Source organism: Onychostruthus taczanowskii, unplaced genomic scaffold, assembly GCF_017590055.1.
Source record: "Onychostruthus taczanowskii isolate IOZ18803 unplaced genomic scaffold, ASM1759005v1 scaffold188, whole genome shotgun sequence".
Taxonomy (NCBI): Eukaryota; Metazoa; Chordata; class Aves; order Passeriformes; family Passeridae; genus Onychostruthus; species Onychostruthus taczanowskii.
Window position 1 is genome coordinate 743,207 of NW_024499106.1, and position 14,571 is coordinate 757,777.

At 60.2% G+C, this 14,571-nt stretch overlaps 3 protein-coding genes across 7 annotated transcripts; 1 reads left to right on the forward strand and 2 right to left on the reverse strand.

The window, feature by feature from the left end:
- Positions 1-17: 17 nt before the first annotated feature.
- Positions 18-3,710, forward strand: DAZAP2 (DAZ associated protein 2). Its single transcript, XM_041401315.1, has 4 exons — positions 18-314; positions 538-774; positions 2,361-2,482; positions 3,420-3,710. The coding sequence occupies exons 1-4, from the start codon at positions 51-53 to the stop codon at positions 3,436-3,438; spliced, it is 642 nt and encodes a 213-aa protein (XP_041257249.1). The 5' UTR covers positions 18-50; the 3' UTR covers positions 3,439-3,710.
- A 656-nt stretch (positions 3,711-4,366) lies between these two features.
- LOC121334316 (small cell adhesion glycoprotein) lies at positions 4,367-8,988 on the reverse strand. 3 transcript variants are annotated; one of them, XM_041401320.1, is made up of 4 exons: positions 8,920-8,988; positions 4,767-4,839; positions 4,599-4,673; positions 4,367-4,530 (listed from the first exon to the last, which is right to left on the reverse strand). In XM_041401320.1, the coding sequence occupies exons 2-4, from the start codon at positions 4,795-4,797 to the stop codon at positions 4,367-4,369; spliced, it is 270 nt and encodes an 89-aa protein (XP_041257254.1). In that variant the 5' UTR covers positions 4,798-4,839; positions 8,920-8,988. The 3 variants fall into 3 exon arrangements, with proteins under 3 accessions (XP_041257254.1, XP_041257255.1, XP_041257256.1); XM_041401321.1 differs by lacking the exon at positions 8,920-8,988 and adding an exon at positions 7,997-8,284; XM_041401322.1 differs by lacking the exon at positions 8,920-8,988 and adding an exon at positions 5,208-5,309.
- Positions 4,611-14,255, reverse strand: BIN2 (bridging integrator 2). Of its 3 annotated transcripts, XR_005952425.1 has the most exons (12): positions 14,078-14,254; positions 12,571-12,651; positions 12,395-12,449; positions 11,444-11,538; positions 11,257-11,352; positions 11,071-11,178; positions 10,899-10,984; positions 10,230-10,305; positions 9,836-9,918; positions 8,920-9,628; positions 4,767-4,839; positions 4,611-4,673 (listed from the first exon to the last, which is right to left on the reverse strand). XR_005952425.1 is itself a non-coding variant. In XM_041401289.1 (11 exons), exons 1-11 carry the CDS (start codon positions 14,153-14,155, stop codon positions 4,897-4,899), a joined length of 1,533 nt encoding a protein of 510 aa, XP_041257223.1. In that variant the 5' UTR covers positions 14,156-14,255; the 3' UTR covers positions 4,828-4,896. The 3 variants fall into 3 exon arrangements, 2 of the variants coding, with proteins under 2 accessions (XP_041257223.1, XP_041257222.1); XM_041401289.1 differs by lacking the exon at positions 4,611-4,673 and having other exon boundaries at positions 4,828-4,962; positions 14,078-14,255; XM_041401288.1 differs by lacking the exons at positions 4,611-4,673; positions 4,767-4,839 and adding an exon at positions 8,421-8,618 and having other exon boundaries at positions 14,078-14,253.
- Positions 14,256-14,571: the final 316 nt, after the last annotated feature.

Here is a 14,571-nt window from a genome sequence, read left to right on the forward strand (position 1 = left end):
GCCTATCCCCTGGGAGTGGGGGGCGCTGGGGGCACAGCGAGGCCGGGCTGATGCCATGGTGGAGCTGCCTGGGGGGGCAGGCAGGGATGGGGAGCGCTGGGGTGGTCCCCGGGGGGGCACAGGGCACGGGGCGATGCCTTTTCCTCCAGCCCCAAAGCCCAGCCCTGGCTCCCGGCTCTCCTGACCCGTTTCTGTCCCCAGGGCCGTTCCCAGGCCAGCCCTTGTTCCCGGGCCCGGCCCCCCCCGGGTACCCCCAGGCTCTGCCCCTGCCGCAGCCGCCCCCCTACCTTGACCCCACCGCTGCGTACCCCGAGGTAGGTGGGGCACGGGGGCACACCTGTCCCTGGCACCTTTACCCGGGGACCCCCAGAGCTCCCCTTGGGCAGGGACCCTCCTTCCCTAGCCCAGGCCACCCAAAGACCCCAGTAAAGCCCAGGGGTGGATTCAGGTGACCCCCAGCCCCCTCAGGCAGGTGACAGTCCCCGGCTGCTGGCTGGGGGTGACCTGTCCCACCTCGCTGCCTCGCTCGTTTTGCAGCTCTACCGTCTGAGCTTCGTGCCCCTGGGCGCTGCCGGCATCCCCCCCGTGTCCCCGGCGTACCCGGGGGCGTCCCTGTACCTGCCCCTGGCCCCGCCGCTGCCCCTGGGGGCTCTGGGCTCCCCCGTGGCCTATTTGCCCCTGGGCCAGGTGTTCCCACCAGGATCCACCGTGCTGCTCGAGGGGGGCTTTGACACCGCTGCCAGGCTGGGGACAGGGGGCACTGCCAGCATCCCGGTGAGTGCAGCTGCATCTCTGCCGTGGGTACAGCTGGGAGGCTTTGGGACAGCTGGGAGGGTTTGGGACAGCTGGGAGGGTTTGGGACAGGTGGGAGGGTTTGGGACAGGTGGCACTGGCACTGTCCTGCTGATACCAGGTGGATCTCTGGGGTTTGGGATGAGGTAGGAAGGTTTGGGACAGCTGGGAAGGTTTGGGACAGGTGGCACTGGCACTGTCCTGGGGAGTGCAGCTGGATCTCTGGGGCTTGGGGATTTGGGTAGGAAGACTTGGGACAGGTGGCACTGGCAGCATTCAGGTGAGTGCAGGTGGCTCTGTGGGGTTTGGGACAGGTGGCACTGGCAGCATCCTGGTGATACCAGGTGGATCTCTGGGGTTTGGGACAGGTGGCACTGGCAGCATCCCGGGGAGTGCAGGTGCATCCCCAGGCCTGGGGGATTTGGGTGGGGAGGGACCAGAAGATCACCTGGCCCTGGCCCAGGTGAGTCCCAGCCCCATCCCAGCTGGTTTGGGCACTTCCAGCTGGGATTTGGGATCACAGGTGACCCTGGGCTGGGTGTGTGTGGCACTGCCCAAATCTGGCCTGGGGGAGCAGGGCAAGGGGGGCCCTGGCCACCAGACCTCACCTGTGCCCACACCTGGGCCTGGCACTGCCTGTGAGCTGGGGGAGGCTCCTGCTCACCTGGGCCTGCTCACCTGGCCCTGCTCACCTGGGCCTGCTCACCTGGGCCTGCTCACCTGGCCCCCTTGGCTCCCCTCTCCTGGAGCCTGAGAGGTTCCTGCTCCCCTGGAATTCCCTCCTGTAGCTTGGGGACAGGTGACAGGTGTCCCCCAGGTGGCAGCCCAGGTGACAGTGTGTCCCCCCGGTGGCAGCCCAGGTGACAATGTGTCCCCCAGGTGGCAGCCCAGGTGACAGGTGTCCCCCCCGCCCCCCGGCCCAGGTGCCACAGGCCTCAGAGGTGGCTCAGGGCTGAGGGCCCAGCGTGTCCCACCCCCAGCCACTGTCCCTCAGCAGGGCTTGGGGACATTGCTCTGTCCCCACAGCCCGCCCTGGGCATGACAGCAGCTTCGGCTGTCCCCTCTTGTGACAGTGACCTGTCCCCTGTCGTGACAGAGTCCTATCCCCTGTCGTGACAGTGACCTCTGCTGTCCCCTCTGGTGACAGTGCCTGTCCCTGTGGTGACAGTGCTCTGTCCCTCTGGTGACAGTGCCCTGTCCCTCTGGTGGCAGTGCCCTGTCCCCTCTGGTGACATTGCCCTGTCCCTCTGGTGACAATGTCCTGTCCCTCTGGTGGCAGTGCCCTGTCCCTCTGGGTGACATTGCCCTGTCCCTCTGGTGACAATGTCCTGTCCCTCTGGTGGCAGTGCCCTGTCCCTCTGGTGGTAGTGTCCTGTCCCTCTGGTGACAGTGCCCTATCCCCTCTGGTGACATTGCCTATCCCCTCTGGTGGCAGTGTCTGTCCCTCTGGTGACATTGCCTATCCCCTCTGGTGGCAGTCCCTGTCCCTCTGGTGACAGTGTCCTATCCCCTCTGGTGACATTGCCCTGTCCCTCCGGTGACAGTGCCCGTCCCGTTTTGCCTTGCAGCCGCCGCCCGCCGGGTGCCCCCCGGGTGCCCCCCCGGTGCCCGTCCCGCCCGGAGCCGCCGTCCTGCTGCCCCCGCGCAAGGGGGGCTTCCTGGGGGGGGCCGGGGGGGCCTTCAGCCTCTGGTGAGGGGGGGCCGGGTTTGGGGGTCCCCACCCGTCAGCACCTCCCCCCAGGGACCTGCACGGGGCCTGGGGAGGGACCCCCCCGGGGGACACGAGTGGGTGACAGGGGAGGGGTCCCGGGGGGCTCACTGACAAACAGGGGTGAGCTCAGCCCCGCCCCTTCCTCATTTACACGCAGCTCTAATTAATTAATGGCCTAATTACGCCCTGGGGAGGGGTTTCCCCTTCCACCGCCCTCATCCCTCTGCTGGAGCCATCCGGGTTTCTCTTCTTTCTGGGAAAGGTGGATTTTGGGTAGGAAACAGAAAAAAATCTCCTCTCCAGAGGCAAAATCTCCTCCTCAGAGGCAAAATCTCCCTCCCAGAAGCAAAAATCTCCTTCCCAGTGGCAAAATTCCCTTCCCAGAGGCAAAAATCTCCTCCCCAGCAGGGGCAGGGACACCTGAGCCCTTCCTGGCCTCACTCGAGGTGCCCCTTCTCCCTCTCCCACCTTTCTCCCCCAGGAACCTCTGTCCTGGGATTTTTTTTAACCCACTCCCGGTAATCTTGGATCGTTTGCACCTCAGCTCTAATCGAAGCCATGAGCGGTGCCAGGGCCGTGCTGCAGCTCCCGGGGGATCCTCCCATTCCAGCTAGAGCCAGGTTTAATTGATGCTTCATTAGCAAACGCTTGATTTTAACTCAGACCTGGTGTTTTCGCACCCAAATTCCTTAAATCCGAGAGGCTGTTTCCATCTGTCCCGGGGGTGGGGATGTCAGGGAGCACCCAAATCCCTTGGGTTTTCTCTTTGGGATGGGGATGGTTTGGGGGTTATCGATGGGTTGATCAATGAGGCGTTGATTGGTGGGTTTATGGAGGAGTTTTATCAATGGGATGTTTGGCGGTGGGTTTTTAGGAATGGGAAGTTTGTGAATGGGTTTATCGATGTGTTTATCAGTGACTCACACCTGCATTGATAACCAAACCTCGCAAGATTGGGAGGAGCACTTCAGGGATCCTCAGTCGGGTGTTTTCCTTCCTTTTGGTTGTTACTTGATGAAGAAAGAGCTCAGATTCGACTCTATTTTATCTTAATATTTCACTTTAATCTGAATCTGTGTTCTGTGTGAGTGTGACCATCCCTGACTGCTCCCGAGCTCAGCTCTCGGACTCTCTGTGCTGCACTGAACTTGTGGAGTTTTTATACTAAAAACCAAAAATAAAATAAAGATTATTTTGAAAATTTAAATGAAGTAACAGATTTCTGTTGGGCCTCTGAGAACCCCTTTGGCTGCTGCCAGCTGGGGTTTCCTCACGTCTTTCCTTTTTCCTGCTGCATTGGGAACTTCCTCTTACTATTTTTTGGGGGAGGGGTATTTGGGGTTTTTCCTACCCTCGGGCACCCACGTAATCCTTCCATGGTTGGCTTCATAAATTAAGGAAAAAAAACCAAAACAAACCAAACAAAACCAGCTGTAGATCCTCAGCTTTAGGCCGAACCCCAGCTCCAGGGAATTTAGGGAAATCACAAGCTCCAGGGGATTCAGGCAGATCCCAGCTCCAGGAGATTTAGGCAGAACCTCGACCCCAGGGAATTTAGGCAGGTTTCCAATTGATGTGGATCCCCCAATGCAAGGAATTTAGGCAGAACCCCAAAGCCAGAAAATGCAGGTAAAGCCCCAGCTCCAGGGAATTTAGGCAGATTCCCCTTCAGGAAGATCCCCCACCTCCAAGAAATTCCAGCAGATCCTCAGCTCCGGGATATTTCCGCGGATCCCCAACTCCAGGAAATCTGGGCAGATCCCTGATGCCAGGGAATTCAGGTAGCATCCTAACCCCTGAAAATTCACGTCGACCCCCCAGCTGCAGTGAATTTCGGGACCTGTGTGGATGCCAGGCGCGTCCTTAGATAAAATATTCCTCCTTCTCCTTGGCCGGAGGCTCCTCCCGCGGGGCCGCGTCCGCCTCGGGCTGCTCGTAGGTGCGGTAGGAGCCCTGGTTGCGGTACAGGTAAATCCCGATCACCGCCAGCACGGTCAGCAGCGTCAGGAACACCAGGGTGATCACCACTGCGGGCAAGCACAGGCTCAGCCCGAGCGCCGGCAGCGCCCCGGGGCCGAGCGCAGCGCGGCCTCACCTGCGATCACGGCCGTGTCGGCGTCCTCATGGCCGGGGGGCGTGGGAGCCTTCCTCAGGTACGGGGTGGTCAGGTCTTCCTCGGGACGGGGAGACAGGGAGGTGAGGGAGGGCTTGGGACGGGTGGGGAAGGTGGGAAGAGGCCGGAGAAGCGGCTCCAGGCGCTCACCTGAGCTCAGGTGGGGCTGATCTCTCTCCATCGCGTCGGCTCCTGCCGGGGGAAGGTTTGGGGTCCTTCAGAGCTGCCAAAAACAGCGGTAAAAGCGGTGAATTCCCACTCAATGCCCCATCGGCTGTGCTCAGGTGGGGCTGAGATCCCTCCTTCCAGTGGCTCCTTCCAGGTGAGGCTCCGGGTTCCTTCGGAGCTGTCAAAAATAGGGATAAAAGCGGTGATTTCCCCCAACCCGCCCCCAAAGGCTCCGCGCCAGGGGGGTGGTGCAGCACCAGTAACGCACTGGTGTTACTGGGGCTGGGGTCGGAAGAACCAGCCCCTGACTCGATTCACTCCCAGATTTTGAGAGCTTCAAAGTGCCCGAAAGCCCTTGAAAACGCCCCAAAGGCGGGGCCGGAGCTCGGTGTCGCAGCCGGGACGTGGAGCTGTCCGACCCACCTTGGCTGTGCCCGATGGGGACCCCCGGGCCCCCCAGAGTGTCCCGGCGGGGGCTCCGGGCGCGGGGCCGGTGGCTCCGGGCGCGGGGGTTCCGTGACTCAGCGCGCTCCGAGCGAATCAAATCCCGTTTGTTTGGGGTTTTAAAAAAAGAGGAAATCGAGCGGCGGGAGCGGGGCGGGGGCGGGGACACGGCAGGGCCGGGAGCGGGAATTGGGGCTGGGGGAACCCCGGGAATTGGGGCTGGGGGAGCCGGGAATTGGGGTTGGGGGCGAGCCCGGAATTGGGGCTGGGGGAGCTGGAAATTGGGGTTAGGGTCCAGCCCGGAATTGGGTGTGGAGGAGACGGGAATTGGGGCTGGGGGGGAGCCGGGAATTGGGATGGGGGAGCTGGAAATTTGGGCTGGGGGTGAGCCGGGAATTGGGGCTGGGGGAGGCGGGAATTGGGGCAGAGTGAAATGGGAATTGGGGCTGGGGGAGCTGGGAGGGCTGGGGAGCCCCGAGAAATGAGGCTGGGGGAGGAGCCGGGAGTTGGGGCTGGGGGCTCCGGGAATTGGGGCAGTGACAGGAGTAGCAGGGACCCCGAGCAGCCACCCGCTCATTAAACTCAGTTTTACTTAAGATCAGCTCTGCTTTGAAACCGGTTTTACTTTAAACCCAGCTTTGCTTTAAACCTGGTTCTGCTTTAAAACTAGTCCTGCATTAAACCTTGCTGTGTTTTAAGCTTGTTTCACTTGAAATTTTTTTCACTTTAAACCTTGTTTTGTTTTAAACCCAGCTTTGCTTGAAACGAAGATCTGCTTTAATCCCAAATTTGTTTTAAACCCGATTTGCCTTAAACCCAGCTTCACATTAAACCCGATTTTATTTCCAGCACAATTTTGCTTTAAGCCTGATTTTACTTTAGTCCAGTTCTATGTTAAACCCAGCTTTTCTTTAAACTTAGTTTTGCTTTAAACTCATTTTGCTTTAAACCAAATTTCACTTTAAGTCCAGCTTTTCATTAAACCCAGCTTTGAATTAAACCTGATTTTGCCTTAAAACCAGCTTTCCTTTAAACTGAGCTTGCTTTAGACACAATTTTGCTTTAAACACAGATTTGCATTACATCCAGAGTTGCTTTAATCCCAGCTTTGTTTTAAACTCGGTTTTGCTTTAAACCCAACTTTGAATTAAACCAAGTTTTGCTTTGAACAGTTCTGTTTTCAATCCGGTTTTGCTTTCACCCAGCCCTTCACTAAACCCGGCTTTGCTGTGACCCCCCCCGGCAGCGCTCTCCGGGCTCTGGGCCTTTCCCAAAGCCAACCACGGCCTTCCCATGGAGCAGCTGCTGCTCCCGGCTGGCTTCGGAGCCAAAACTGGGATTAAATTCCCCAAAAGAGTCCGGGGTTTAGGGGAAGAAGAGGAAAAGGCGCCGCTGGGTGGAACGGGGCTGGTCCGAGCCTTGGGAAGGGTTTCTTGGGAAGAGTCTGGCACTGCCAGGGAGGAACTCAAACCAGCTCTGGGCCGAGCACCCAAAAATCACAATCCTGGGACCCACAGCGCCTGAGAACTGGAATGCTGGGGCTCGCCAAAGGTTTCACCCGAGTTTATCTGAGGAAGGGTTTGATTTCCATCAAACCTTGCGTGCTGGTGGGAGTGCAGCTCCTCCTGCTCTCTCCGGGGCAGGGATGCTCCCCCTGGATCCCCTCCCTGCTCCCGCCTTGGGATCGTGGGAAGGAATCACCCGAGCCCTGCGGGAAGGCTCCGGTGCTTCCCACCGCGGAAACCTTCGGGATTTGTGGCGGTGCCAGGCCGGGATCCAGCCCGGAAGAAGGGGGCTGGCAGCGGCGGTGAATCATTCCCAGCCCGCTGCATCCCGATGCATTTCCACGGGTTTTCAAAGCAGGGTTGTGAAAAACCCTCATCTTCCTCATTCCTGCGCTCCGGCCGAGCGGCTCCAGAGCCGCTCCCGAGGAAAGCCCTGCCCCGCTCGGCTGCTCTGATCCCAGAAACTCCTTCCAGGAGCACCGGGGATGCAGCCCCCCATCCCATCCCCATTCCCGTGCCCGTTCCCGGTGCCTGGAGGACGGGAGGAGCAAACCAACCCTACAGCGATTTTTTAGGGGGGCTTGGCAGCGCCTTCACAGCCCCTCCATTCCCTTTCCCGGTGAATGGAGGATGGGATCACCAAACCATTCCCCCAAGCTTCTTTTGGGGGTGCTCGGCAGCCCCTTTACAGCCCCCCACCCCCATTCCCGGTGTTTGGAGGACGGGAGGAGCAAACCGTCCCTACAGATTTTTTAGGGGTGCTTGGCGGTGCCTTCACAGCCCCTCCCTTCCCATTCCCGGCGGATGGAGGATGGGATCACCAAACCACCCCCCCAGGCTTCTTTCGGGAGTGCTCAGCAGCCCCTTTAGAGCCCCCCCTTCCCCTCCCCAGCGGGTGGAGGGCGGGATTTGCTGCTCGCCCTCGTTTCTTCTCCGTCACCTTGGGATGATCCCCTGGGACCAGCACTTTGCTCCCCCTGTTTCCCCCTCAGCTTTCCTGCCGGATTTCCTGATTTCAGCCTCTCCCTGTGGCAGGATCCGGCCTTTCCCTCCGCTCCCACCCCAAATCCAGCTGGAAAATGCCCCGACATTCCGGCTTCACCCCAGACCGGCTGCACAGCCGTCCCTCGCTGCAGGGCTGCGGTGTCGCCGTGTCCAGACCCCTGTGCCTGGGATTTTGCGGAGCCACCCCCTGAAGCCCCCCAGGGACCGGGAATTTCGGGGGGCACCCGCTGATCCAGGCCCCACTCCTGCAGCTCTTACCTGCCGGCACCATGTGCGGCTCCAGGTGAAGGCGTTGCCCAGGTGAAGGCGTTGCCCTTTTCCTACCTCACCTTTCCAGTTCGGCCGGAATGAGGATCAACCCCCCCGGATCCCTCCCCCGTTAACCCCTCGCTGGCTGCGGGCCAAACCCATCATCCCGGAGATGGGGAATGGGGCTTCGTGCGGGAATGGGGGAATTCTGGATCACGGGAGGGGAAAACTGGGGTGTTAGGGATTTTTTTGGCATGACAGCGCATTTTCCGGAGCTGGTGGAACAGGCTCGACGCCTTTTTCCCGAGTCACGGGTGTTGGAGCCGGGCAGGGAGTGACAACCCCCAACCTCCCACCCCCTACACTCAGGCACCCCAAATCCGCCGGTGGGGTCCCCCCGGACCCCTCCACAATCCCAGATGGAAATTTGGGATTTTTCCACCTTTTCCATCTTTATTTCCTACGGGATGGGGGCTGGGAAATACTTTCTGGGGAATGAATTTAGTTAGGGAAGACGCCTCGTTTCCCTGTGGGATCACAGGGTGCTGAGGGACTCGGGGGGATCCTGGGGGGGTTCTGCAGCACCTGAGGGGTCCCGGCTCGTGTCCTGCTCCGGTGTCCCGGAACAGCCCTGGGAGAGACGCGAGGGTGACACTGGCACCTCGTGATTCCGTTGAATCCCCCCCAAAAAGGGACCGAGCCCCCCGCCCGTTGCACCCGCCTGGGTTGGGGGTCCAGGGGGGCACCGGCCGTTCCCGGGGCCCGGCGCCGCGGGGAGGGGCAGGTCTGGTGTCCCACGGGCTGGCTTTGTCCCCCGGGCCGGCCCCGTGTCCCCACATCCCGCCCGGGTGTCCCCAGCCGGGAATTCCCCTGTGTGCGTTCCTCGCTCCCACCCCGGCGTCCCCCAAAATTTCCCCCTGAGTTTTGCGCACCTGTGGCTCGACATCCGCCGCCTCCGCGCTGTCCCCGGTGTCACCGCGCTGTCCCCGCTCACCGCCGAGCTGGCACGGCTCCCGGGGACACGCCGGTGCCGCCGCGGGACCGAGGACACGGCAGGGGACAGCCGCGGGGGGGGACGGCGGCACCGCCGGCCGTGCCCGACCCTCGGCGCTGGTGGCCGCGCTGTCCCCTGCTGTGTCCGCGGCTCTCCCCGCCGCTGGTGACAAGGTGCCAGCGGCCTGGGCAATGGCCTCGGATAAAATCAGTGACGCCAGGGAGGTGGCGATGGCCTCGGGGCCCCCCCGCGCCCCGCTGTCACCCCCCTGCTCCGCGGCTGTCGCCGATGGCTCCTGGCCAGGGGACAGAGAGTCGGGCTTGGAGAGGGGCTCCGGGGTCCCCTCGCTGCACACCGACCCTGTCACCGATGTCGCCCGCTCCGGGGGCTCGCTGTCGCCGCCGGGCTCCGCGTTCTCCTCGCTGGACACCGACGCCGAGTCCAGCGAGCCCCCGCTGGCGGGCGAGGCCGGGGGGGGCCCGGGGGAAACAGCCCCCAGCTCCGCGCTGGTGGCGGTGTCGCTGGCGGCGCTGTCCCCGCCGGGGGACCCCGGTGTCACCTCCGCGTCCACCACGGGAGCCTTGTCCGGGCAGGGGAACATGGCCGGGGGGCTCACGGGCGCGGAGATGACCAGAGAGCGGCGGTTACTGGGGGGGGACAGAGGGGTTCAGCTTGGGGTGTCCCCAAGCATCCTTGGGGTGTCACCGTCCCAGCTTGCAGGGGACGCTTCCCCATCCAGCAGGACCCCGATAATTCCCCAGGCCCACCAAGAGGCACCTTCAGCCCATCTGCGGCAGACACCCGCTCCAGGAGGGCTGGGGGGCGAATTGTCCCCTCATGTCCCCGGCTGTTACCTGGGGACACCTTTGATGATGAACACCTTGCTCGAGTGCTGCTTCTCCAGTTTGCTCATCACCTCGTACAGGTCCCGGTTGAGCTGGGGAGGGGGGACACAGAAACCCTTCAGGGGGACCCCCAGGTGCCCCCCATCACCCGGGGGCTCAGCAGGGCCCCCAACTCCTGGGGACACCCCGAACACCCTCGGGCTGCTCTGAATGAATGAATGAATGAATGAATGAATGAATGAATGAATGAATGAATGAAATGAAGAGCAAGGACTGGAGGGGCGGGGAAAGCACCGGTGTAGCCACCTGGGGACACCTGAGGACGCCTGGGGACACCTGGGGACACCTGGGAACACCTCGTGCTACCGGGGTCGGGGGAGGTGTTTTGGGATGCCTTCCCCACCTTGCTCATCTCCTTGTAGAAGACGTCGCGGAGGTTGGAGATGTTCTGGAAAACGGTGACGTAACAGGCGATGCGGCTGCGGGGACAGGGAGGGGTCTGGGCGTGCCCCACCATGTCCCACCGAGGGGACAGGGAGGGGTCTGGGCGTGCCCCACCATGTCCCACCGAGGGGACAGGGAGGGGTCTGGGCGTGCTCAGCCACCTCCCACCCGTCCCCCGGGCTGAGTCCCCAACTCCGTGGGCCCCGCACGGAACGGGAATGTCCCCTCAGGGCCACCCCATGGATGCCGTGGAGCTGCCACCTCCCACTGTCACAGGCCCCCGTGGCTGATGGCCCCAGGACCCCCGAGGTGTCCCCATGGTGGACTTTGGACAGAGACCCACGCAAGTTCTTCCCTGCATGGGGGGACCTCACCCACCCGATGGCACCCTTGCCCAGCCAGTGTCCCCCAGCCCCACGATGTCCCCCAGCCTTACGATGTCCCCCCACCTCTGCCGTGTCCCCCAGACTCACGATGTCCCCCATCCCCCTGGTCCGTGGTGTCCCCCAGCCCCATGACATCCCCAGCCTGGCAACCCCCACGGTGCCCTCCAGCCCCGTGATGTTCCCAAATCCCCGCAGTGTCCCCGAGCCCCCGCGGTGTCCCCAGGCCTGTGACAGGGCCGTACCTGCCGTACAGGACGGGCAGCTCCTCCCGCAGGTCCCTGTTCAGGTCCTCAAACACCGCCTGGGCTTTATTGAACTCCTCCTCGGCCTGCGGGGAGGGACGGGGGGCTCGTGCTTTTGTCCCCACGGCCGGGGGACTGTCCCCACACGGGGACAGCGCCGGGGAGTCCCAACCTTGGCGATTTTGGCCTCGTCCTTTTTCTTGGCGCTCTGCAGAGCCTCCAGGTGGTGCCGGGCACTGTCGTAGTCCACGAGCTTTCGGCCCCGCTTGGCGATGCGCTCCTGGGGGGGGGACAGGTGAGCCAGGACCCCCCCGTGCTCCCCCTGTCCCCAACCCCGCTGGACAGAGCAGGGGGGCACCTTAAAGTCCCCGAACTGGACCAGGTAATTCTCCATGAGCAGCAGGACCTGGTCGACCAGCTTCGCCTCGTAGTCATCCCACAGGAGGTCATTGCTCTGGGGGGACAGGGACGGGGACAGCAGTGACACCCGGGACCCTCCAAGGCCCCAGGCTTCGAGGGGACCCTTGGGGACACCCGGGGCTCACGTCGGCGATGGCCCGGAGCTCCTCGTGCCCGTCCCACTCGGGGCTGTAAATCTCCTGCAGCGTCTCGGCCACTCTGCGGGAGCTCTCGTGCATCACTGGGGGCACAGACACCTCATCATCATCATCATCATCATCATCGCCATCATTATCATTATCATTATCACCATCATTATCGTTATCGTTATCATTATTATCATAATTGTCATTATTTTCTTCATTATCATTATCATTATCATTATTATTATCATTATCATCATCATCATTGTCATCATCATTATAATTTATTCCTGATCGTTATTTATGTATTCACTACTGTCCATTTTTGTTTTTTAGTCCAGGTGTGTTATTTTAAATTATTTATTGTCTCTATAATCCCATATATAACATATATATCCAATAGATAACATATGTATTATCTGGTTTTCTATTTAATATCTGATATATAATATATATCCCATATATATTTATTATCTATTATCCCACATACAGTATTTATATTATTATTTTATCTTTAATATATTTTAACATCTATTATTTTAATCTCTCCATTATCTCTCTATCATTTTTATCTCTTCATTATCCCATATGCATTTAATAAATAATGAGATATAAAAATATGTATTGCATATGTCATATACGTAAGATATATAATATATATCTCATCTATAATATATTATCTATATAATATATTATGTATACTATATTTATTAGCTATTTTCTCTTTATTATCCATTCGTAGTTACAATCTATTTATCAATATCTATCAATATTTAAATCAATATTTATTTTTATTTATTCTTTCTTTTGACTTAACACTGAATTCTTAATTAATAATCTATTTATTGCAGCATGATTTCTTTCCTCTGCTACTCCTTATTTATTATCCTGGCTCCGCCCCGAGTCCCTGCCCGTTCCCGGTTTTCCCTGGGACATTCGGGGGCGGCTCCGCACCTCTCACGGCTCCCACGAACCCCTTGAGCTCCTTGTAGAGTTTGTGACCCTCGTTCTGCAAAACACGGCGGCGAGGGGGGCTCAGGGCTGTCTGCGGGGCTGGGGGGGGGCAGAGACCCCCGGGATGGGTCGGGGTGTCCCCGGTGTCCCCGGTGTCCCCGGTGTCCCCCTGTCACCTGCTGCAGCTGGAAGTTGTAGGCGCTCTGCTCGAACTGCTCGTCTTTGGTTTCCACCGTTTTGCCCAATTTTTGCAAAACCTGTGAGGGACAGAGAGGGGAAGAGGCCCCCACCACACTCCGAGGTCAGCGGGCTGTGCCCCCCGGGCCCCCCAAAACCCCCCCGAGGGGCTGCCGAGGATCGGGCGGGGCAGGATTTATGTGGAAATGCAAAATTTCACTGAGTCCCTCAGTGCTTTTATTTCTTTCAGGAAAAACGGTGAATTTTTGGGTGCCAATCTACCTCCCATCCTAACCTACCTCCCACCCAATCTGCCTCCCACTCTAAACCCTGTGGGTGAGTGCTGTGCACCCCAAAACACCCCTAGCCCCTGGCTGTGGGGCACAGGGGATGCCGTGAGGAGGATGAGGAGGGTCTGAGGCTGAAGGAGAGCTGAGAGGCTGCGCTGGGTGGGGAAGATTTGGGGTGTCCAGGCTGAGCCTCCTGGGAAGAGGGCAGCTTTGGGGTGTCCAGCATCAGAATGAGCTCCCCAGGGAGAGGCTGGGGCCAGGCATGAAGGAGTTTTGGGGTGCCCAGGAAGAGGGTGACCCTCTGGAAAATCAGATGGGGGGAAATTCAAGGTGTCCAGGAAGAGGTGGAACCCCCCAGGAAGAGCCTGGGCCAGGCAGGAGGGACTTTTAGGGTGTCTAAAAACAGCTTGACCCCCACAGGAAGGGACCAGGGCTGGGAGCGGGGAGCTTTGGGGTCCAGGAAGAGGCTGGGGCTGGGTCAGAGGGAGATTTGGGATGTCCAGGAAGAGGCTGGGGCTGGGTCAGAGGGAGATTTGGGATGTCCAGGAAGAGGCTGGGCCCCCTGGGAAGAGGCCAGGATCGGCTGGGAGGGAGATTTGCAGCGTGCAGGAAGCAGCCAGAGCCTGGCCCGGGATGATTGAGCCGTGGGAAAGCCAAATTTAACACTGAGCCCTGGCCAGGAAACCCGGGAGGGTTTGAAAGGGGTCTTTGTGTCACCCCCAAAAGGGGAGTCACAGCTACTTTTAGGGGGAGAGGAAAGGAAAGAGGCTCCCCCCAAGTGCCCCAAAGCAGCAGAGAATTGCCCCGCTCGTGCCACTTCCGCAGCCCTTCCCCCTCGCTTCCTGCGCGCCCGTGCCGATCTCACCAACGCTCCTGGGACCACCGGCCACGCTGGGTCCTGCTGGGCCCCCGCAGTGCCAGCCAGCCCAGGGACCCTGTGCCACCTCCCCACAGCCCCCCATAACCTCTGCAAGGCGTTTTGGGTGGAGAACCCCCCACCATTAGAGGAGCCAAAGTATCTTGGGGATCTCTGGGAGATGCCATCCTCCAAAGCCTTGAAGCAACCATGACAGTGACCCAGAAACCCCAAATTCCCACCCTGTGTGCACCCAAAGGCGCTGAGCTGTGCCTTTGGGCCACCCCGGGAGCGCTGCGGTGGGAAAGGAGGACACATCCAGTGGAAGCTGGGACGTGGGGGTGGGTGGCACCTCCGTACCTTCTCCTGGGCGCGGCTGAAGTGCTTCTGGACCTGCCTGGCGAAGAGCCCGGCGCTGCCGCTCCTGCCCTCGGCCATGGCCCCGGCACGGCCCCGCCCGCGGCCCCGCTGCTGCCGTTGGAGGGTTTTGACGGAGGAAGTCGGAGGCGAGGCCAGGCAGCATCCGCTGCGCACCCCGGAACCCCCAAAACCCCAAAAAGGCTCTTCAGGAACCCGGCCAGGCCACAGGGCTGGGGGGCCATGAGGATCCAGCGCTGGGAGGGACCCACAGGGATCATCGAGGCAGATCCTGACCCTGTGCAGGACAACCCCAAAAGGCCACTGCTGACAAAACCCCAATGCTCAAGGCTGCTGTCAAAAAGGTCCCTGGCCCAGGACAACCCCAAAAGGCCACTGCTGACAAAACCCCAGTGTTCAAGGTGGGGCTCACGTCGGCGATGGCCCGGAGCTCCTCGTGCCCGTCCCACTCGGGGCTGTAAATCTCCTGCAGCGTC

Excerpts from the sequence above, each read along its gene's own strand:
- DAZAP2 (XM_041401315.1), top strand. The coding sequence starts at position 51 with ATGCCATGGTGGAGCTGCCTGGGGGGGCAGGCAGGGATGGGGAGCGCT. Across the intron at positions 315-537 it reads CCACCGCTGCGTACCCCGAG|CTCTACCGTCTGAGCTTCGT; the intron begins GTAGGTGGGGCA and ends CTCGTTTTGCAG. Across the intron at positions 775-2,360 it reads GGGGCACTGCCAGCATCCCG|CCGCCGCCCGCCGGGTGCCC; the intron begins GTGAGTGCAGCT and ends TTTGCCTTGCAG.
- LOC121334316 (XM_041401320.1), bottom strand. The coding sequence starts at position 4,797 with ATGGAGAGAGATCAGCCCCACCTGAGCTCAG. Across the intron at positions 4,674-4,766 it reads TCAGCCCCACCTGAGCTCAG|ACCTGACCACCCCGTACCTG; the intron begins GTGAGCGCCTGG and ends GTCCCGAGGAAG. Across the intron at positions 4,531-4,598 it reads CGACACGGCCGTGATCGCAG|TGGTGATCACCCTGGTGTTC; the intron begins GTGAGGCCGCGC and ends GCTTGCCCGCAG.
- BIN2 (XM_041401288.1), bottom strand. The coding sequence starts at position 14,155 with ATGGCCGAGGGCAGGAGCGGCAGCGCCGGGCTCTTCGCCAGGCAGGTC. Across the intron at positions 12,450-12,570 it reads ACAACTTCCAGCTGCAGCAG|AACGAGGGTCACAAACTCTA; the intron begins GTGACAGGGGGA and ends CGTGTTTTGCAG. Across the intron at positions 11,353-11,443 it reads AGCTCCGGGCCATCGCCGAC|AGCAATGACCTCCTGTGGGA; the intron begins GTGAGCCCCGGG and ends CTGTCCCCCCAG.